General features: G+C 48.8%; 1 protein-coding gene across 1 annotated transcript in view; it reads left to right on the forward strand.

Moving 5' to 3' along the window:
- The first annotated feature begins 1988 nt into the window (after positions 1–1988).
- The window catches only part of LOC119209152 (PH domain leucine-rich repeat protein phosphatase 1), a 36154-nt gene continuing 17674 nt past the window's right edge, over positions 1989–20468 (forward strand). Inside the window, exon 1 of the mRNA XM_037458231.2 lies at positions 1989–3936. Coding sequence (XP_037314128.2) covers positions 2373–3936 — 1564 coding nt within the window. The 5' untranslated portion in view covers positions 1989–2372. The remainder of the gene's footprint in view (positions 3937–20468) is intronic.

Below are 20468 nucleotides of genomic sequence, written 5' to 3' on the forward strand. Positions count from 1 at the left end.
TTTGGCTTTACAAAGGTCACTGTTTTAAGGTCAGCTGACCGCGTGTGTAAAATATTGGCTGATCCATCTTGTCTCTTCACTATAACGGTCTCATCACCTGATCACTGATCCCACACCAGTATTTTAATACTGCATAAGCTTTATGTACAAACTTTTTATTATTTTTTACTGTATTACTTTTAAAGTTGCAATATGAAATTGTTGTGTGTCAAAGAGAAGGTGAAAGGCTGGTCGCCGCCTACTTCAATTCTGTCCGCAAAGAACATTGTGGTCTCGATCAGTGATGGATGGATGACCCAATAAAATCTTGGGGACATTATGGTTTTTCTGTGAAATATGGGTTTTGTAATAGTTTGGAGCAGTTAATCCTCGGGATCAGGACACCGGTCACTCATGTCACGTTGCTCCTTTTTGTAGAATCAATATTTCATTGTGCCATGTAATATCAGACTTTGAGATATTAGGTAATTTCTGTGTTAGAACCAGCATCATGCCATTATTTGAAATCTAATCCATGATGGAGCTTTAATAGGAATGAAATATGCCAATATGTTCTCATTTCAGCTCAAGGAAGACCTGAGCCTCTGGGCTGAGCATGAGGTTTTCTATTATGCTGGAGTCAAGGAACATGAATTCAGCAATAAACTGTTTAATTTTACATGTCGACGGAGCAACTGAATCCATCTGATGATGTTCCTTTTTTTGTCATTTTTGAAATACAGCAGACAATGTAAAGAATACATCATGCCAATTAAATCCCATTTCTGAATGCATTTGCATTGTTTGAATTATCATTTTGTTTAGAGAAAAGAAAATCCCCTCATGGTTGGACATAGGAGGGCTTGGACTGAATCATTCAGCCCAACTTGTATTCAGGTGAAATGCATTCAGGTTCAGGCGGCGAGAGAAAGGGAGATCAGATATTGACTGCAAATACACAACGCAATAGGAAAGTGTTGCGCCATTATGATGTTAAAGAAACCATGCATGGGTAAATGAAGCCTTCTGGGAAGTAGCCCCTCACCTGCTCTAAGTTTGATTTGATGTTTGACATCCCAGGTTCGTTTTTTTCCAAAGTGTGTCTTAAAACGATGATCAAGAGCCTGTATGTGCATAGTAAGGGACCACTATTGTTGTATAAGCCAGACAACAGAACATGCCTTAATTAACCCCAAAATCAGCCAGGAATGAAGACTTAGGCAGTGGGTTTCTAATTTTTTTTCAATCCGTAAATAAGTTTGAAAGACATTTTCTCAATCTCATTAGATTCTGACTTTAAAGATTAAATTAAAATAACATGCCGATTAAACATAACGTTATCAGGATTTCGCACGTCTAATGATTGCATAACATTTAGAGAAACGTAGGCCTGCAAATCAAACTTGATCTTGCCCAGGGTCACTGCGTCCTCAACGAGAAGACCGGGGGCTTTAGGCGCAGCTTTGCGGTTCGCCCACTAGATGGCGATAAATCTCACAGAATGAGCGGATTACCGCTGATCCTGGGTCTGTGTGAAATGGCGTCCTGACGAGATGGGGGGAGGGGGGGGGTGGAAGTTATTTGCCTCGTCACCACTAGTCTGAAATAAAGCGTCAGCGAGGCTACATATCGCCACGCAGCAGAAATGAATTACATTTAGTGAACTGAACCCTAATAATTTCCGGTTTGAAGTGAACTCTGATGTAACAATAGTTAGTGGCTGCTTCGTAGTGTTGACGGTCGGCCACTGTCAGTTAGTCCGTACCGCCTCGGGAGACAGGAGGAAGTACTTGCGGACCTGCACGCCAAACACTTTATACGAGCTATGTTTACGCCTCCCGTCCGTTCCCCGCCTCACTTGAGAAAGACCCGCGAAAAGCTCCACGGGAAATGTATTCACCACGTCGCTTCCCCGCCGTCCGGCCGCCGCAGCGGGGCGCGTTCCGCCGCACTACACTACCCACAACCCACCGCGTTGTTGTCAGCGACCCCATCTTGTGTCCTCCTCATGAATATATATCAGCCAGCATTTGCGTAGGAGGTCGGCCGACGTTCATTTCATATTCCAGCGCCGTATTTTGGTCCAAACGGGACGCGCAGTCACGTCTCCGCCCCGATCCGTCCCGAGCGCCCTGCCTCTTCACGGAGAATTTAATCAGTAAAAAAATGTTCTTTTTTTTCTTCCCTGCGGAGGAGCGCAGGAGACTCCGACGAGGAAAGGAAGCGGAGAAGTGAATGACCACCAGCGGAATAAGTCCGCAACGCCGCCCCGTTGGCGGACATTTAGCACCGTGGGAACGCTTTTCACGGCTTTTAAATGTAGAGGTTGAAGGCGTAACGAAGTGCGCACCGTTATTTATTTAGAGTCGGGGGACTTCTCATCGGCAGCGCGGATGGAAAGCGTGCAGGCTGAAAACGGCGCGTCGGATGGAGCCGCGACCAAGTTAATGAAGAAGACCGGCGGACTGCCCGTCACGCGGGGGACTCCGGCGGGTGATGGCGGTGGACGTCCGGCACTCTCCCGCGCAGAGGCGAAGAGCGGCAACAGCGTCCCTCGGTGCGCCTCTTCTAGTGCGTCAAACCGCACCGTGGCGTCTAATGGCCGGGGCTCGTCCAGCAACTCCAGTTCCCTCCTGTTGAGGCGGAGGCGCTCGAAGAGGAACCTCTCTGCCGCAGCTGCAGCCACCGCCTCAGCTGTCACCGCCACCCGGGGAGCCAAGATCCCCTCGGCCCCGTCCTCTGGGTCTCTGCACACTCGGAGTCTGGACAGGAAGACTCTGCTGAAGCACCGGCAGAACATGCAGCTGCAGCCCGCCGATCGAGAGTGGGTGAGAGCGGATCTCCACCGCGGCTCCGTGCACGTCCACGAGAGACGGACGCCCTCGTATCCCAGGCCGGTTCTTTGCACCATGGACACCACGGCCGGCGAGTTGGCGCTCCGGCTGAGCAAACTCTGCGGTAAGTCGAGCGCCGTCGTGCGCAGTTTTTGTAAGGATAACCCCAAGACTGACCAAAATGGCAACTGCAATCTGAAGTACGACTACAACGACAACTCGGACGAGGCGAACGGAGACCCGAGTGTGCAATGCAGCCACCGGACTCCCCTGGACCCCTCCGAGTTGCGGGGCCACCCGAGTGACCGGTTGCGACTGCTGCTCATGGAGAACGCGGACGAGAGGCGAGAGCAACAGGACGTCGATGGGCAACTTTTCACCCCGGAGTCAGAGTCGCGGGACAACATCGCCTGCTCGCTGTCCGATTTAAACTCCAATTCGAACATGGATACCCCCAACGACGACGACGACTCTGAGCACAGGAACTGCTCGGACAGCTACGGGTTAAACTCCGGCTCGGACGTGGAGAGCAGCGCCTTTGACGACCTGAGCTCCGGGGCCCGGCTCAGCGAGCACAGGGACTCCCTCAGCGACGACATGGTCCTGGGCACGGAGGCGTCCATCCTCAGCCCCTCGTTTGACAGCGCCACGGAGGGACACGACACGTACGGCAGCTCCTCGGACGAGCTGGACCTCGACTGTCCCGCGCCGAGCTCCGGCGTGGACCCCGTCTCGCAGCGTCACGCCAACTACAAACCGCGTCACACCGGGCCACATTTAGGCGACGGGGCGGCCGACGTGGGCACGGGGAGCGGACTGAACCCACGCAGTCTCAGCAGCAGCGCCGGCTCTACAGGTAACACACCTGAGGGCCCGCGGCCGGACAGTGGCCCCGGTGCGGAGAAGCCCGCGCTGACCGCGGGCCGCGACGGAGATGGCTTCGGTTCCAGCCCCACGCTGTACGTGCAGATGCACGGCGAGGCGGTCCGCAGGCTCGGTCCAGATGAGAGGCCTCTGCAGATCCAGAATGACTTTCTCTTTAAGCTCGGATTTAAGGACCCGTGGAGAGTTCAAGAGGAGGGACTCAACACGGAAATTGGCTCCTTGTTGCGCTTCTATGCAGGTAAGTGAGATGATGCGTTCACGTGTGAGCTTCTCATGTTTCACACTGGCTCTGGGGCAAATTAAGGCCTTCACTTTTTTTTTGTTGTACACTACGTAGTTGGGGCTGCAGATCCTCTGCGTTTGTCGGTGACCTGTGACACCAAAACCAGACGTGTGCCATCGTGCAGGTCTAATATGTGACATTGCGCTTTTCCTTTCAAAGTAGTGGTTTCTGTGACCCAATGTCATTTTCACAGGTCGGTGGTTACCAAGCACTTTTAGTGAGCTCAGTACTCTTGTGGGACTGATGTCGTTTTCACACCTTTTTGAAGGCAGTGCAGCTCGAGGCCCGTTGCTGCCCACCACGACAGAAAGCTGCTGCTGGCTTCCTTCCTTCCTTATTTATTTATTTATTTTTTCAAATGTTCAGCTCTGTCTTTTTGTTCAGTAGCGGCACATTGCGCTCCCGTGGACACGCATGACATAGCCACAAAGCCATCGCCACAACTTATGGCGCTCAGACATTGTGGGCCCTTTCCGGCTTTTGGCCCATTATCATCCTGATGAAAAGGCTGAATGCCTTTTGTGGTTGGATGGAGAGCAGGGGTGGGAGTGGTATGGCTGGGAGCACCATGAACTCTCTCTGTGTACCAAGTAAGTTCTGTTCATTGAGATGCTGCATGGTGCCTGTCCTGAACTAAACCGCCTGCCAACTTGGCTTACCGTGCTCCTTCAAAGCTCAGAAAGACCCTTTTTTTTCACCGATGCCGCTGCTGTTGTTGGGAGGGTGTCGGAAAGGGGTTGGTGAGAGTATCTGGTGAGGACAGTTTAGGAGAAAGGCTTTGGGTCTGAAGCATGGGAAAGGGAGGCATTGACACTCTCCGGCTTCCTGTGCCGAGGCGCTACTCAACCCGAGGTCGCTCGCAGTCCTTTGTCGCCTCGTGACCTTTTATGCACTCGGGTGCTGCCTTGCTCGAGGTACAGTGATATCCATTCAGATAGCGTGCCACAGCAGGCACACCGTGGGGACCCATGTGGCGAGATTGCGTGGTCAGGAGCTTCCGAGGGCGACGCCTCCACATCCCATGTGAGACTGCTCGACTGCAGTCACCTGAGCTCTCACCACCTCGCCCCCCCCACCCCCCCCCTGCCCCGACACACACTACGCGACACTCAAGCCAGAGTCTGACACAAAAGGCCTAATTGGCACAGAGAGGGACAGAAGAGCACATTCATGCGCACACACACACACACAGCAAGGAGAGACTTTGTGACAGCGCTGCTCCTCTGCCCTTTTCCTTACACAACGGAGGCATGTGAGGAATGTACGCTGGCTCGTCTAGAATGTCAGGCACGTCTGCTGAGGAGGAAGTGCCGAGGGGCGAGGAGTGGGACGGAGGGTGGGGGGGGGTGTTATGAGGGGATACCGTGCCGACACATGTTGCGCTGACTCTGAATGGTTGAGATGGAGCCGGTCTCAGCTGACTTGCTGGCTGACTCTCATGCGCAGCTGCCACAACTGTAGACCTCAGTCACACACTGGGGGCCTTTTTGCCTCAACGCCTGTGGGCGCAAAGCGGCCTTTAATACAGGAAGTCCAGTATCTCATTTCTTATTCTTTATTCCATCAGTCGCCCAATTGGAGTTCAGTGCATTTTCCTTGTGCTATATGCAGTGCATGACATTATGTGCATGGGCAGCCAGTAAACCGTACCGGGTCTTTTAATAAGATTGACATAAGAGGAATTCGGCACTTGGCGTGATTGGGGAGGCGGGGGAAATGATGGCAAGAGGTCGTTCATTTGGAAGGTTGCAGTGGTGCGTTGTGTCGTTCCGTCAGACTATGCGATGGCCGGTTGGCCTTTTGAAAGGTCTCGGTCATGGTTTGATCGCGTATGGACTCCGCAAGGGGCCAAATGAGAGCGCTCGCTTTGCTCTGCTAGTCATGCACACGCACACAAGTACAGAACGCCGCCTAGATCAAAGGGCCGCTGTCCTCTTTGGCAGCCTGACGAGTGATCCTTTCAGAGCATCTCACACAGGAGCCTCTTGTAATGCAGAGCCAGTTTTATTAGAGTTTGAGTACAAGGAGCAAAAGTACAAACGAGAGAGACTATAATCAATACATTCTGTTTCTGAGAGGCCATAGTAGTAAATAAAAGTATAGTTCCCAGAGAGGGTTTGCTTTCGACATATTTATTTTTCATAACTGTACTTTTAGCCTTGAATCGACCGCCCGTGTTAAAGGTATAAGGCTCGGCTCAGTGACTGGGTGTCTGCTCTGAGGACACGAGATCCTCACACTCGTGTCCTGAATTTGGCCCCCTGCTTAGATGGCTCCTTTACCTTACCCTGAGCTAGTGGCAGCAGCAGCAGCGCGCGTTCTTGCAAGAAAGGGGAAATGACATAAAGAGCCCAAACTCACTGTGGCACATGCGGCTCCCGAGAGACCGAGGACCCAGAGTCCTTAACCGAACCGCCGCACTTAATTATTTAGTTTCAATAGCCTACTTAGCTTTGAAGACGCACTCTCATCCACAACTTCTGCTTTTTGTGAGCGTACCTACCCGATTCAAGTGGAAATCTACGCCGCTTTTTGAAAAGCGGCTTGACGTCAAACTTGAAGTGACTTTTCAGTTTTCTCCCCCGCTTTATGGGGTGAAGTGAACGACCGCTGACGTGCAGCTGGCCTGGAAACTGCCAAAGTATTATTTCATTTTCAGCTCCAATCGGGTTTACAGCTCAAGCTTCAGTGAAATAAAGCCAGGGCCGATAACAGTTTCTCTCGCTGCACCCAATTTTCAGGTTAATTCCTGCGTGGCTCTCGGTATCTGCGATGAGCCCGAACAGGAACAGTCGTTCATGCCGAACTAATAAAAACAGATATCTCATGGGACGAAGCAGATAATGGCTCTCTACAAAACAGAAGGGGCGAGTGTACCTGCTTACACGTTTTCTTTTATGGCTTTGCACATTTGTGGTAATAATTTGGTTGGAGCGATGGGAGTTGCTTGTTCTCCGTCTCTTAAAATAGCGCAGCCTATATGACGTCCTCTCAAAACAAATTGTGATTTCAAGCATATTGTCTCATTGAGTTTGAAATAATTAAAATATTGTATTACTTCAGGGCACAGCTATATCTCTGAGGCTGGCCTTGCACAGATTCTGCATGTATGTCATTACCTTGCATGATTCTACAGCATCTTTGAATGATAAGTCATGTTTTTAAGAACCAAATAAATGGGTTTATGTTGCAAATATGAAAGGATGTGTAAAGTTAATCCGTCCCATTCTTCACTACATCCTAAGGAACTTCTGGAGTGGATTATTTCTATTTGGAATAACATCCATCTGGACTTGAGGATAAACTGATTACATTTGGGAAGTAAAAGTTCCCTCACAAAACAAATTTCTGCAAACATTCGACCGATTTAAACTGTAACTTGACGGTGTCACAGAGTCAGACCACTGCGAGAATGTAACTACCGTTAACTAGACATGGGTTCATCTCTCATTAGACCCCAGAACAGTTGAATGCACTGCACAATTCCATCATAGAAATATAAAATTGCAGTACTCATGTCTATGATAAATGTGTGACTTCATCAATTGAAGGGCCGAAATAAAGTCCCATGATTTGTAACTAGAGAACAATCTCAACATGAGAAATGGCGACAGCTTGCGTCCCACTGACAGGACGTCTTTACCGTGTGCACACAAGATCCTGACATTTTAAGCAGATGATGAATAGTTCAGTCACTCTCCGAGCTTAGAGGAAAGTCATCTCAGGACTGTATCCCTCCTCGAGGCTTCTCTGGTGACACGATGCCTTTAGGGACTCTACGGGGTTTAAAGGCTTAATGAAGACTTTCTCCGGCAGGTTGCGTGGCGGCTATTAAGCAGAGAAGCGCCCCCCTCCGTCTTGTCTGCGCCACGCTGCCTTCTCTGTACAGTCAGTGAGCCCGACCGGTCCCCCGCTCACTCTTGCGTCTCTATGGAAAAAAACAGGCTGCGCACATCTCACCACCGGTTGTCCCGGGGTTCCCTCCTCTTGTTTGAATGACTTTGGTCCATTCACATCAGGCTTAAGTGTCGAGTCCACCTGGATCAACAAAACGTGGCCTAGTTTGCAGAAACTACAGCTCTCCACGGAGGGCCTCCTCATCTTCTCTCACATCCACTTTACTGGCCTGACAGCCGGTGGTCTTCCTAAATGGCCACTTCCTGGGTCATTATGTAACTAATTACGTTTCACACGTCCCAGAGCTCAAATCCAATACGCATGTGTCCATGTGCGCTGAGGTTTAGTTGTGTTCACATGAGATGTGTAGAAAATGAATTTGAAATTACAGAGAGAAATCACACGTCTCTTTACGTGGGCGCCACGTGTGGAACGTGGCCGTACGACCCCAGCGTGGATGCTGGTGTCACCGTGTAGCAGTTGAGGCCAGGGGAACTGTTTTCTGTCTAATATAGATCGCTTCCTCGGCTGACATCCTCCTCTCCGGGCGAATCCTCCCTCTCTCAATTTCTCTCATGATCGATTCGGCTCCCTCGTGTCTCACTATCGTTCCTCGCGGTCTCCTCCTCCCTCACAGCATCTGACAGTTCCCATTTATCCCACCATATCTCTTCATCTCTCCCGGGCTTATTGCTTTTCACTCCGAACATTACCGGTCACCCTCGTAATTCTCTGTAATATAAAAAAAAAAAATGGAAATGGCTAAAACTAACAGCGCAGGTCATGGTTTTTAGCCGTCTAAGCGCTCTTGTTGCTGTCTTCCCGTGGTGAGAATGTGCGTGCTGTGTTTCACACAGTCGAGTAACGGAGTAAACGAGAAAAAGAAGAAAAGGGGGGGGGGAATTGAAATTCTCTTTGCTTTGTGGTTAGCCGTCAAATCTAGGCTGAACATTGTGATGTTTTTTATGTCACTCCTGTCTGCCCGGCGGCAAGTTCTCAGAGAGAACTGGGAAAGGGGGGTAGGGGGGTAGGGGGGTCGGGGTGTGGGTGGGGGCAGCGGCCTGCCTTGCGGGAGCAGCGCGACCTCTCTGCTGTCTCTCAAACTGCCCTCGCCGAATCCTCCCCAGAAACCTCGGGAGGGTAGCAGTCGCCCCCCCCCCCCCCCCCCCCCCCCTCTTCCCCCACACACTCCCTTCTGAGGGAGGGGAGAAGGACCACTATCCCCGAGTTGAGCACCAGTCCTGGCCCCCGACCACATGCACGGCAGGGGGAGGATTAGAGGCGAGGCCAGCGGGGGCTCGCTGTCCTCAGCTTTGATCAGCAGCGGCACTCTAATACCAGAGAACATCTGCAACCCTCAGCATTAAAGAGGCCCAAAAAATTCCGATTAGGGAACACACGGCCTGCTGGTTTACCGGACAGAACTGTGTCAATTCCTGGACGGGAGGCTTTAAAATACCAGCGCTGCAGCGGCGCTCACACTGATTTGTTTTACAAAGCCCCCACAGTCCCCAGAGACGTGATTTATGCATTACGTTTAAAGTTCCAATTTATTCGAATTTACTATTCCTCAACACACATTTGGTAATGATTACAAAAAGATCAGGTTTTTTTTGGCATCTGGTGGAGATTTTGTTTTTACAGAGGAAGCCCCCCTGCACTGCAGAAACAAAAAAAGTAAAATGAGTCACCAAGCTGTCCCCACTATCTTTGTTTGCGTCAGCTGGACACCGCTCGATAAGGCGTGTTTGGGTGGAGCTGAGCTTGCTTCTATATGGACTCTGCTCCAATGCAAGGGAGCAGAGTTGTTGATACAGAATACGCTAGTGTAAAGTTCATCTCATCTAGAAGCACAAGAGGGGAAACTCCTCAAAGGCAAGAGAGTCTTTATTTTTGTCTTGTCTTTGAAAGCACACTTTAAGACATTTCCACAAGGGCACAGCTGTAGCTGCTTTGGACTGGATATCCCTGGTTAATGCACCTTGATAATACATTGTTAAAACCTTCAATTCCACTTTTTCAGCATGGTCTTACACAAAGTTCCATCGGTCCATCTGAGAGGCCTGAGTCCTGGGACACGTCCTCTATCGTGAGGATCGTTGAGCCGCTAACAAGATTTTAATTTCTCCCAGGAAACTAAAACCGAGGTAAAGCAATTGTATATTGGACTTGGATTCATCAGATGTGTCAATGGAAAAAAAATTAGCTATAAGATTTCAAATAATTAGCGGCAAAAAAAATGAAGAAGGATGGCAGAAACGTAAAGTGAGCGCCCAGTTTTGGGGACATGTGCAGCCAGTTTCAATGATTGACAGGGCAGCACGCTGGTCTCCTGCTGTCAGCGAGCGGGTTGATGATCACTGAGTGAAGTGGAGCTGTCACCTGCGTCACTACTCTCCTTCCCTCCCCAGTCTTCTGCTGCACGTGCTTTATCCTTGCACGTCATTGTAGTGTCTACTTCCTGTTTCGTTAGTCCTTTTATTAACTCACTCACGCAACCGCCTGGTTATTTTATCTGGTTCTCACTGCTTCCCTCTGGTTAAAGACTTCCCCTCTTTAGTTCTTTTATTTCTTCATCTCACTATTCCCCTCCCTCCATTTCTTTTTCTCTCCCCCCCCCCCACATGCCCCCTCAGTGCCACTTTGTTCACGTGGCCCCTGCATGTGACATGAAGCTGAGCCAAAACACCCCGGATGCCCCTGCTTCAGCCCTCCGCTGTTCCAGACCTTGTTAAATTTGAAACAAAACAAAAGGAGGGGAAGAAGGGAGGGGAGGAAGGAAGGAAGGCAGGGAAAGAGAAGAAAGAGAAAAGTGTGCATGTGGGGCCATGGGGAATGTGCAACAGCATCGCAATCTCATTCATCCATTTGTCCTGTCCCCGTGCATCATCTGGAGAGAGAGGGGCCCCCTCCCCCTGCCCTGTGCTTGTGTGTGTGTGTGTGTGAGAAAGCCCCCCCTCTCCCCATTTTCTCCCTGGACTGGTTGTGGCTTTAACCACAGATCTGGGGTCTGATTACTTTGTGACTGAGGGATTAAAGAACAACTGTCTGTGGAGCATGCTGTCTTCATGGACCCCCCCTCCTCCTCCGCCTGGTGCCCAGCAGATGCATTTTGTAATGTTTTCTACCAAGTCCCCGTTGACCCGTTTTATTGTTGCTTGTGCTCGTCCCTTGCATGAGTCAGCTCATTGCTCACCATCAAAAGGATGGCAGCTTTCTATAAAACAACAACAACAACAAAAAAAGGCTCCCAGAACAACTTGGACGCCGGCGACATCCCAGTGGCTCGGCGCCAGATTTAGCTAAGCTGCGAGTCCTTCTCGGGCTCTGATAATGAATGTCATCAGAGGTTAAGTACAAACAATAACAACAACGTCCTTATCTGTGGGGCCCTGTATGGTCTACCCTCGGGGGACACTTGAAGCGGTTTGACTGGCTTTCATTGGGGATTAGCGGCTAATAAGTCCAATCAGCGATGCAATCGATGTTATTGTCACCGTGCGCGCACACACACACACAGAGACACAGATTGCTCATGTTTTAATACTCGCAGGTGTTTGCAAACGGCAGTCAACCGAGTTGTTGCGTGCAGAGTTTAGGTTTGACTGGGGCATCGTATTTAACTTCCTTCTCTTAACGGGTAAACGCTTCAAAAAGTGTCTGTCTGCTTTTGGTGTGTTTTGTGATATCAAATGCCGCGAATGCTTCACATTCACTTCCCTGTTCATGAGCAAAACTAATTCCGACAGGAGCCTGAGGCAAGGTCGCAGTTTTCTTAACCGCCCAGCAGAATAGTCCTTCCACCAATCTCACACACTCACACACACACTCCACGATGACATTGTAGTACAGGTCATAGCTGTATTGTTCACCCTGTTGGCTATTCTACAAATATATAGAAATGTTGCTCCCACCTACTCAAACCCGCCTTCCTCCACTCGCTGCCACGCTGCACATGGGGTCACAGACGTCTTGTCGTCTCCTCTTTAATCAGACACGGCCCGTTGTATCGTTCACAACTCGACTGTGTGGAGGTGCGCGGTGGTCGACGTGTTGATCATTCGGTATACGTTGTTGGAAGTTAACATGTAACAGCAGGCTTTTACATTTGACAGGTTTCAAGCAGCAAAGAAAGTGCAGACTGGCTGACGCGCACAAACACACAGTGCCTTACATGACAAAGTATGAGGAGACATGACTACATCAATTAATAAAACTATGCTCATTCACGTCTTATTGTTTATATGCTCCCTTTCTGCTATACTCCCATGAGCCTTTGCTGTGGTTGAAGTCACCCTGTAAGCACATTGATGATGCCACAATGAGTGGGTTGTTGGTGAGGTAAAGTGGAGAAGAATTAGCAGGTGTAGAATCAGTGTCTTCTTCAAACAGTCAACGAAATTCCTAACTTTGTATTCATGCAAAAAGTTGGCAAATGTGACCATGTCACACCTCAATGTGGCACAGCGACACCAAACAATTCAATCGTGTTTAGCGCTCCGTGACCTTATTGATTTTGACTATTCCATTATGAATATCCATGTTTGCTTTGATGCTTGTATCATTTTTGAGTTTTGCAAAGTGCGTATTGAGCCGTTTGCTCGTCACATACTGAAATGAAGCGGGATCAGTATTGCTGGAGGGCTGAAATACAGAAAGTGGTTCAATTAATGAATTTTCTACTTTCCAAAACTCAGTACGGCGAGGACATTATTATATTCAGCTGGGGGATGTTTCAAATTTATAAAAATTTTGGACCGATGTTTGTTGGATGTTTGTTTACTGAAATTTATTTACCATGACGACGGCTGATTTTGTTTCAATAAGGCTTTACTAATACATTACAAATAGCACATGACCAGGGAAACCCAGGCAGGTATCTACGAAGCAGATTAACCACTGGTGAACCCATAAACACACGTCGACCCTTCCCTGGCTCACCAATTACTGTTTTATACTCCCCTCTTTAGCCTCCGTATCAGAGGGAGGGGTTGTCAGCCTGCACCTTTATCGCTTTTCATTCCCGGTGCCCCCCCCCCCCCCCCCCCATGGTGCACTTCCCAGGTTGGGTTGAGTGCAAGGTGGGAAAGCTTAAACCCCCCGTGTCTGGGAAGGAGTTATTGTACTGGCGCTTAAGACGACAATAGCTCGCTCCTCGCTCTCCTTAAGCTCCCCATAGAGGCAAGAGGAGCCGCTCTACACGCAGTGCTGCAGGGACAGGCTGCTGCTGCTGCTGCTGCTGCATACAGGCCATTAGCGACTGCCGAGTGACAGAATGCGGAGGCTGAGGTGACACAGTGACGCCGGCGAGCAACCGGTGCCCTGAATCATGAGATGGCATGTGGGTTTGATAATCTTCTCACACCATTTGGGTCCCTATCAAAGAACGGATAATGGTGAAGAGTATGCATAGCGACATTTTCCCCAGACCCGAGGAAATTGTAAATGACGCCGATCCTCCCATTTTTAGAGGCTGGAACTCTTAAATGTTTTATGTCTTATTAAATGTTCTCCAGTGTTTCTGGGGAGAGCTTTGCATTGTTTGGCCACACAGCCTTTGCGCAGTCATCAGGGTTTTGTTGGCTTTTTTGTCTAGAATTACTATATGGGCAAAAGAGAGATAATTAAATATCACAATACTTTTTAGCCAGATGCTACCGTATCAATGCTGCAAAGATGGTGTAGAGTTGTGTTTTGTGTACAAACTCAATACACATTGAGTGGTGATCAGTGGATATAGTGAATAAGTATTTCCTGTTTTGAGCTTTTGCAGATTGCCCTTAAAGGAAAATTAAAGGAAAAAGGCTTCACCAATAAATAAGCGGGTGAACGCAATAAATAAAACAGCGAGCAGTCTGGTGAGCTGAGAAAATAACATTACTTTACTGTATGGTGCTGTTTCATGATATACAAATTGTAAGATGATATCTTGTCTCATATCACGGTATCTGTATAATAACAGCCATAATAGACAAGTCAAACCTTTTCATTTCTATAAAGAAGGGGTATCACATTTTTTGGAACAAATGAAATATACCATGCAGTGGTTGCCTACTGCTACCAAGTTGCATTGTGCGTAGTGTAGGAGGCAACCATTTCTATCTTGAGTCACAGAAGGAACCGAGATTTGTGTTTTTCCGGCCTCTGCTGCACCATTTATCCCGTCCTTTTCTTGAAAGTGACTCAAACTCTGATGGACATTAGATAAAAACTCCCTGGAGTTTCCTTTTTAATGGAGAATATAAACAATACGCCTCATTAATTTGCCGTCAATCCACATATTGATTGACTGATGGTGCACCAAATGGCAGCCGTGACAATCCATGCGAGCGAGTGAGTCGTGCTCCGTATAATGGAGCTCGGCTCACACTTTGTTTAAAGGCTCCTCCGGGCAGAGCGTCCATCACAGTGCTGCTTTGCATTGTTTACTGGCTCCTGGGATCCACTTTAATGGCGTCAGCACGCCGCCGCCGCCGCCACGCGAGATGGAGCCCGACTGCGTGTCCTCGTGTGCCGTAGGACTGCATCATTCATGAGTGTGTGCCACCCTGCGACTGCACCGCACTGACCCGTAACTGTCAACAGCGTATCCTTGAGCGAGACGGCTCAGGCTGTGCCAGGGACTCACTGCGGGGACCGCCGGCGTGGGTGGGGCTGTGTGTGTGTGTGTGTGTGTGTGGGCGAGAGTGAGTGTGTGTGTGTGTGTGTGTGTGTGTGTGTGTGTGTCTGGGGTGTGGTGTTGTGAGCAGTGAGTAGGTCACTAATATTAATGGACTCTCATCTGTCATCTCTTGTACAATGGAGCCAAATCCAGGTCAAAAGTTTTGATCATTTAAAAAAATAAAATTCAAATCTGAAAGTTTGAGTTTTGGTCTTGAAAGTGTTAATTCATTATCCTCAGTGTCTCCTCAAGGGCCAACGGGTGAGGAAGGTTTTCATCCTTGTTTGTTTAGATGTCACTCATGATCATAAAGCCGGCACAAGGCATTAAGTCACATGAGGGCCAAAAGTCTGGTAAACAACAATCCGAAAAATATACGACCTCAAATATCAAAAAACATGAGCGACGAATGAAAATAAATATTTGAACTGAATAAAAATGATATTCAACCCAAAAATACTTTTTTATTGACTTAATTTTATTTTGAATACATTGTATTTATTGATATTGAAGACCAAATCTTGAACTTCCACGTTCAATCTTCTTTTTCAAATGATCGCCTAACGTTTGCCTCCATTTGGCACATTATAAACTCATACTCCACTCAGGCTCCATACCCTCGGAGGGTCTCTTTTGGCTTCTCTTCCTCTTTCAGGAGGTCAGAAGAAATGATCAGCGACCTACCAAAGGCCACTTAAGCAGGATGGGCTCTGTGCCGCCATATTTTAGAAAAAGGCACACGGCTTAGTGGGAATACGAGGAAAAGCGAGAGCTCGGGTCGTGAGTAAGCTGGGCTTGAAACGGGAAGTCTCTGCAAGAAACATGAAACCACTCAAACTTCAAATCTGAGCAGAAGAAAAGTAAAGGAGAGAAGTGTCGGAGAGGGGATGACAGCTGACGTTATACACTTAGGGAATGGGCTAATGGAGGGAGACGCCTATAAAAAAAAAGAAACATTTCAGTTCAGCTGAGACGCTGGCTTGCCCTCTGAAACATTATCCGCACACATTTTCAGGTCATTGTGTGTGTGTGTGTGTGTGTGCGCGTGCATTACATAACTGGGCACGCTGGCTCTGCTGCCAGTTTACTATCACACAGCAGTGACTCAGTTCACACGTGTGCAGGCTCGCTGTATTTTGTGTGCTCCCATTTGTTTCTCACGCATCCACCGTGCAGCAGCCCTCCGCTTCCACACCGACGAACCCGGCACGGCGTCGCATAAACACACGCGAGGTTCTGACGGAAAACACATCTGACCTTTAGCCGGCATGATGTAATAAAACTATGAGCATTAGTATTGGTTTTATTTTGTTGTTGTAGGGCAGTGTGTGAAGCAAAGTATTGTCAGACCGCTTGTCTCTTAGCGAGTGGCATCGCAGCCTGACTCTTATTTTGGTAGTTCCCTCCGTCCCTCCGTCCGTAGTCAGAGTTCCACTCGAGACGTTGGGTTTGTTCAGCAGGCGAACGGATCCAGGAGGAGATGCGTCTACCTGTTCCCCGGCTTGTAAGTAACAACAATGGCGGCCAAGCATGCAAGCACCAAAAGGAATCCTAACAGTTTGTTGTAATCCTCCATTATATACTTAACGGACTGCGTCCTCGCCGTTGACCTTTGACCCATGTGGCCTGGTTGTGAAAGCACACAGATTACGTACCTATTATTTTAACTGAAGAAGTCCATGCCTGTAATGAACTGTATCCTTTAACATCTGCTCAAGCTTGCTGATACAAATCCATCATTTATCAGCACAAGCAGAGCGTCCAGGTCAGACCGGCCTCTAGGAATGCAGTAGGATATGTGTGTTATTAATGTTCTATTCATCGACCTGTATTGTCTTTTCTCTTTCTTGTCCATCTTTAACATCCCCCTCCACACACACACACACACAACTAAAAACCCACATTGTTTTCTTCTGTACTTTTATTGCAGTACTTTATACACAGGCTCACACTAAATCATTTATTTCTCTCTGCGCACTTCCACAGCCTCACACTAAGGCTCTGATTTACACCCGTTCAGTGGATTCATAGTGCACACGCACATGCACTGGAAAACACATGGGTACTTTCTTCCTTTATGGTGACGACGTTTGCATTCGCTCACACACTAAAGAGGGGGAGAACCCCCAGAGCTTGTGTGTGTGTGTGTGTGTGTCTACGCTCTGAGGTTGCTGATCAGTGGGCTTGTATTTTCCAATGTACGGTTTCGTAACTCACACGCATTACGTAACAGCACGGGGGTGTGGGGGGGTGTGTGTGTGTGTGTGTGGGGTGGGGGGGGCCACACATGCATGATGTACGTCAGCATCCACCCCCTCCACTGCTGGAGGGAATCACAGGGACGGTCTCCTCTTTCTTTCACAAGACACCCGCAGCCCAAAGCACCCCAAACGCACCCCCCCCCCCCCCCCCCCCCCCCCTGTTCGCAGTGTGTGGATTCATTTTTTGATGGAAATTGAATTCCACGATGAAGCGTGTTCGCAGTGCAGCGGGCGGCGTGGAGACGCATACGTCATTAACTGAAACCTTCCCGCCTGCACGTGGTTATTTCTGTAACCCCCCACGGAGCCTTCCTCATTCCAGCAGTCTGCCTTGGGAGTTCTGAATGCACGTGTCCGCACCGCGTGCATGCGCTTCTGCTTCCGCTCACAAACACAAAGGTGCAGCAGGTGAACGGAACCGGATGTGCAAGGATGTGACGCAACCTGTACTTGTGCATGATGAAAGATCAACAATGCAGAAGATAATCTGATAAGATAACTGAGCATTGCAAAGCATACTAGAAATTCTCTTTCAGGTCCTCCGGCTGCCCCTAGAGGCCGTGGATGGTTCTGCATGACTGGATCACTGGGGTTGTACAGCTGTTTAGTTCTTCAAAAATGCTTTGAAGGGAAAGATATTGCAGGCTGTGACCTTTTTAGATATCAGGATATGTTTTACCGGATTTAGAGAAGGTTGGATACAGTGTGTGTGTGTGTGTGAGTGTGTTTCTGTCTGACTGTGTCCTTCCCGGTGACATGCTCAAGAGAGATGGGGCATCAGAAAAATTGAGGGCATCCATTAAACTATTAATTACCCTGCCCAACCGTCTCTCTGGAGATGGAGGGACGTCTCATGGTCACCCGGGCCGCTGCAACTTATTTCCCCTCAATGCTCCATCAGCAGCTGGGTGTAGTGCAGCCAAGAGGCTGGAAGGGAAGAAGGAGAAACATCACCCTCCGCTGAGCGGTTTCAGCTGGAGAATGTTTGACAATAGACCAGAGCACAAAGCAGAGGGATTGAAACGGAAAGCTCGACACACACACACACGCCATCCTTGTCACCTTGTCCTGAATTGTGAATAGATATTCTTGATTCAGCGCATTCATAAACACTCAACAGACATATTTGTCACATGTAATTGTTTTATTATTTATTGAAAATATGAGGAACTCAAGCAGCAGCATGGATGATTGAATGAATCAAATCTTCTCCGAACGCTGTCGACCCACAATATTTCTTCCCCTTTTCGACGCCTCGTCTTCACAGCTCAACATGTTCATGACTGTGCCGAGTGCGGAGAGGAGGAACGTGTCATGCGCAAAGAGATGTGGAGCACTTAAGCGGCCCCCCGTGACGCCCTTTGCCACCTCGTAGCGAGGCTCGTCAACCGCTGCAGACAGTCGGCTCAACAGGACCTGTCGCTTTAGGTCAGAGTAACCACCTCGCGTCATCCACAGAGAAGGAGGAGAGAATAAAACTGATCACAAGTGGGCAGCACAAACAGACCCCTTTAAGGCGACGCACATGCTTACATTCTGTGTGTGTGTGTTTTGTAGCAGAGGGACAGTGCAGCTATTTGTGTCGCAGAGTAACAGCTGGCACCGCTCTGTCTTATCTATTTCAAATTCCCTTGGCCACCGACTTTCCTCAACCCTAGTTTTCTTCTTTTTTTTTACTCCGACGGTGCACAGATTCTCAGGGTTGTTTGATCGAGTGCCTCGCCTCGAGATTCTTATAGATGCCTCCGAATGGCTACATCTTTAATGAGAAGCAGAGTAAAGCAGATGCCAGAGATACAAAGACCCAAAACGGACTCCAAAGCCTTTCTAAGTCTAATAAGAGTCCACGCCACATGGCGATTCACATCTGTCCCTTCCTGTATAGTCGGCATGTGCGCGTGTGTGTCTAGGCGGGCCCGTGCTCCGCTGTGACTAATGTGGGTCATCGATGCCCTACAGTGCGACATGCCCAGTCCCGTAGTGGAGGTGTGCTGATGTCAGGTTGCATTGAGCAGGGCGGGATGAATAGAAAGTGGATGCGTCCTCGTTATTATGGAGGGAAGTGCCAGCAGGAAGGAGCGTTGATCTGTTAAAGCGAGGTCGGCCTTGGGTACTGATCACTAACAATGATGGATACCGGGGGGGGGGGGGGGCGGTGACAGGGAGGCAGCTTCTGCAGCGTGGACACATTAGCTCAGGAATAAATACACACATTAAGCGAAGAGTTGTTTCCTTCAAAGTAGCAGGTGAATTTTTTGATTTATGAATTTGTGTTTTATTGGCTCAAGATCCTGAATTGAATCCCAAAAGTGCCAGTTCCCCATTCTTGGGATGTGCTGTGTAGATTATACCGTCATAGCGCTGTTTTATCATTTTAGGAGTTCCCCCCCCCCCCCCCCCTTCTCAATGCAAAATATTCAAGTTTACCAGAAGCGGGCAAACCTGACGGTAGCTTGAATAAAATGGGCCTTTGCGGGTCAACACGTGCTCGGAGGTCATCACTGGGCGCTTTAGTCCAACAGACTGCATAATGTATCATGCAGCGAGTTCTAGCTGCTCAAGGACCTCTAGTGGTTACGATGAAAGCACCTTTTCTCACCTGTTTTATTCCACCATTGACTGACTCCTCTCTCTGTCCTCTCGACCGGCCCCTCGTATGTCATCAAGTGCGTCTTGCTCCAAACCTTTTTACAGATTTGGAAACCTTTTTAGAAACATTGATTTTAGGTGTTGGTGTGACAGCATCTTGTGTGTATTTCATTGCATTAGCGGTGTGCACACACTGTTATCAGCGCTTAATGTGTGTAGAGGAAACACTCTTTTCCTGCGCTTGGGGGGAAGGAAGGACGCCAATCTCCAGTAACCAACACACACACACAAACACCATAGTATGCTCCTACATACAGTAAGTCTAGAAATAACTGACTCCTGCACACTGCAGGGCCTTTGTATTATTTTTGGAATACAAGCATCTCCCATAGATTATGGGAGGACCTCCATGACACCGCTGCTGCTCAAAATATTACTATCGTAGGTGTCCTGTGTTGATGCTTAGAGACCCTGCCATTCGGCGTCCTACCCCTGTAAACAGGATGCTCGCGTGGGTGTCCCACCCATCTCCTTGCTTCCTCCGTTCTGCATTCCCAGGCCCGCAGCGAGTTCCCCCATCCAGTCGTCCTACGTCTGTGTGAGATGGTTGTAAACTCAAAAAATAAAAAGCGGCCCACTGAAGCTGTCTGTTCCGTTCCACCTCCATAAAATGTTTGAGCCTGTCAACATTCGTTTGGATGGATGCACATGTGGAGATGGTTAATCACTGTGACTATGTCGACGTGTGTGAGCAAGGGGAGGAGGAGGAGTAGGATGAGGAGTAGCGTGGGTGTGCGTTGGTGCATACGTTTGTGTGGGTGAGAGCGCGTTCCAACAAAAGGCCTAAAAATAGTAGGAATATGCCCATGTGACATATTGAAGATAAAAGCTAGTGAATAATTTGTCTAATGCAACACCCCCCCACCCTCCCTAGCTCAGTAGTGAAAATGTCTGCCTGCCGGTGGCCTCCACCAGCCAGCAGAGTTGGAAGGGGGTCTCTAACCAGTCTGTTCAGATACTCAGTCAGGCTGTTAGCAAGATGTCACATGGATTTGTGGAAAATAATAGCTCTAGGACCG

The sequence above is a fragment of the Pungitius pungitius genome, chromosome 15 (assembly GCF_949316345.1).
Source record: "Pungitius pungitius chromosome 15, fPunPun2.1, whole genome shotgun sequence".
NCBI lineage: Eukaryota > Metazoa > Chordata > Actinopteri > Perciformes > Gasterosteidae > Pungitius > Pungitius pungitius.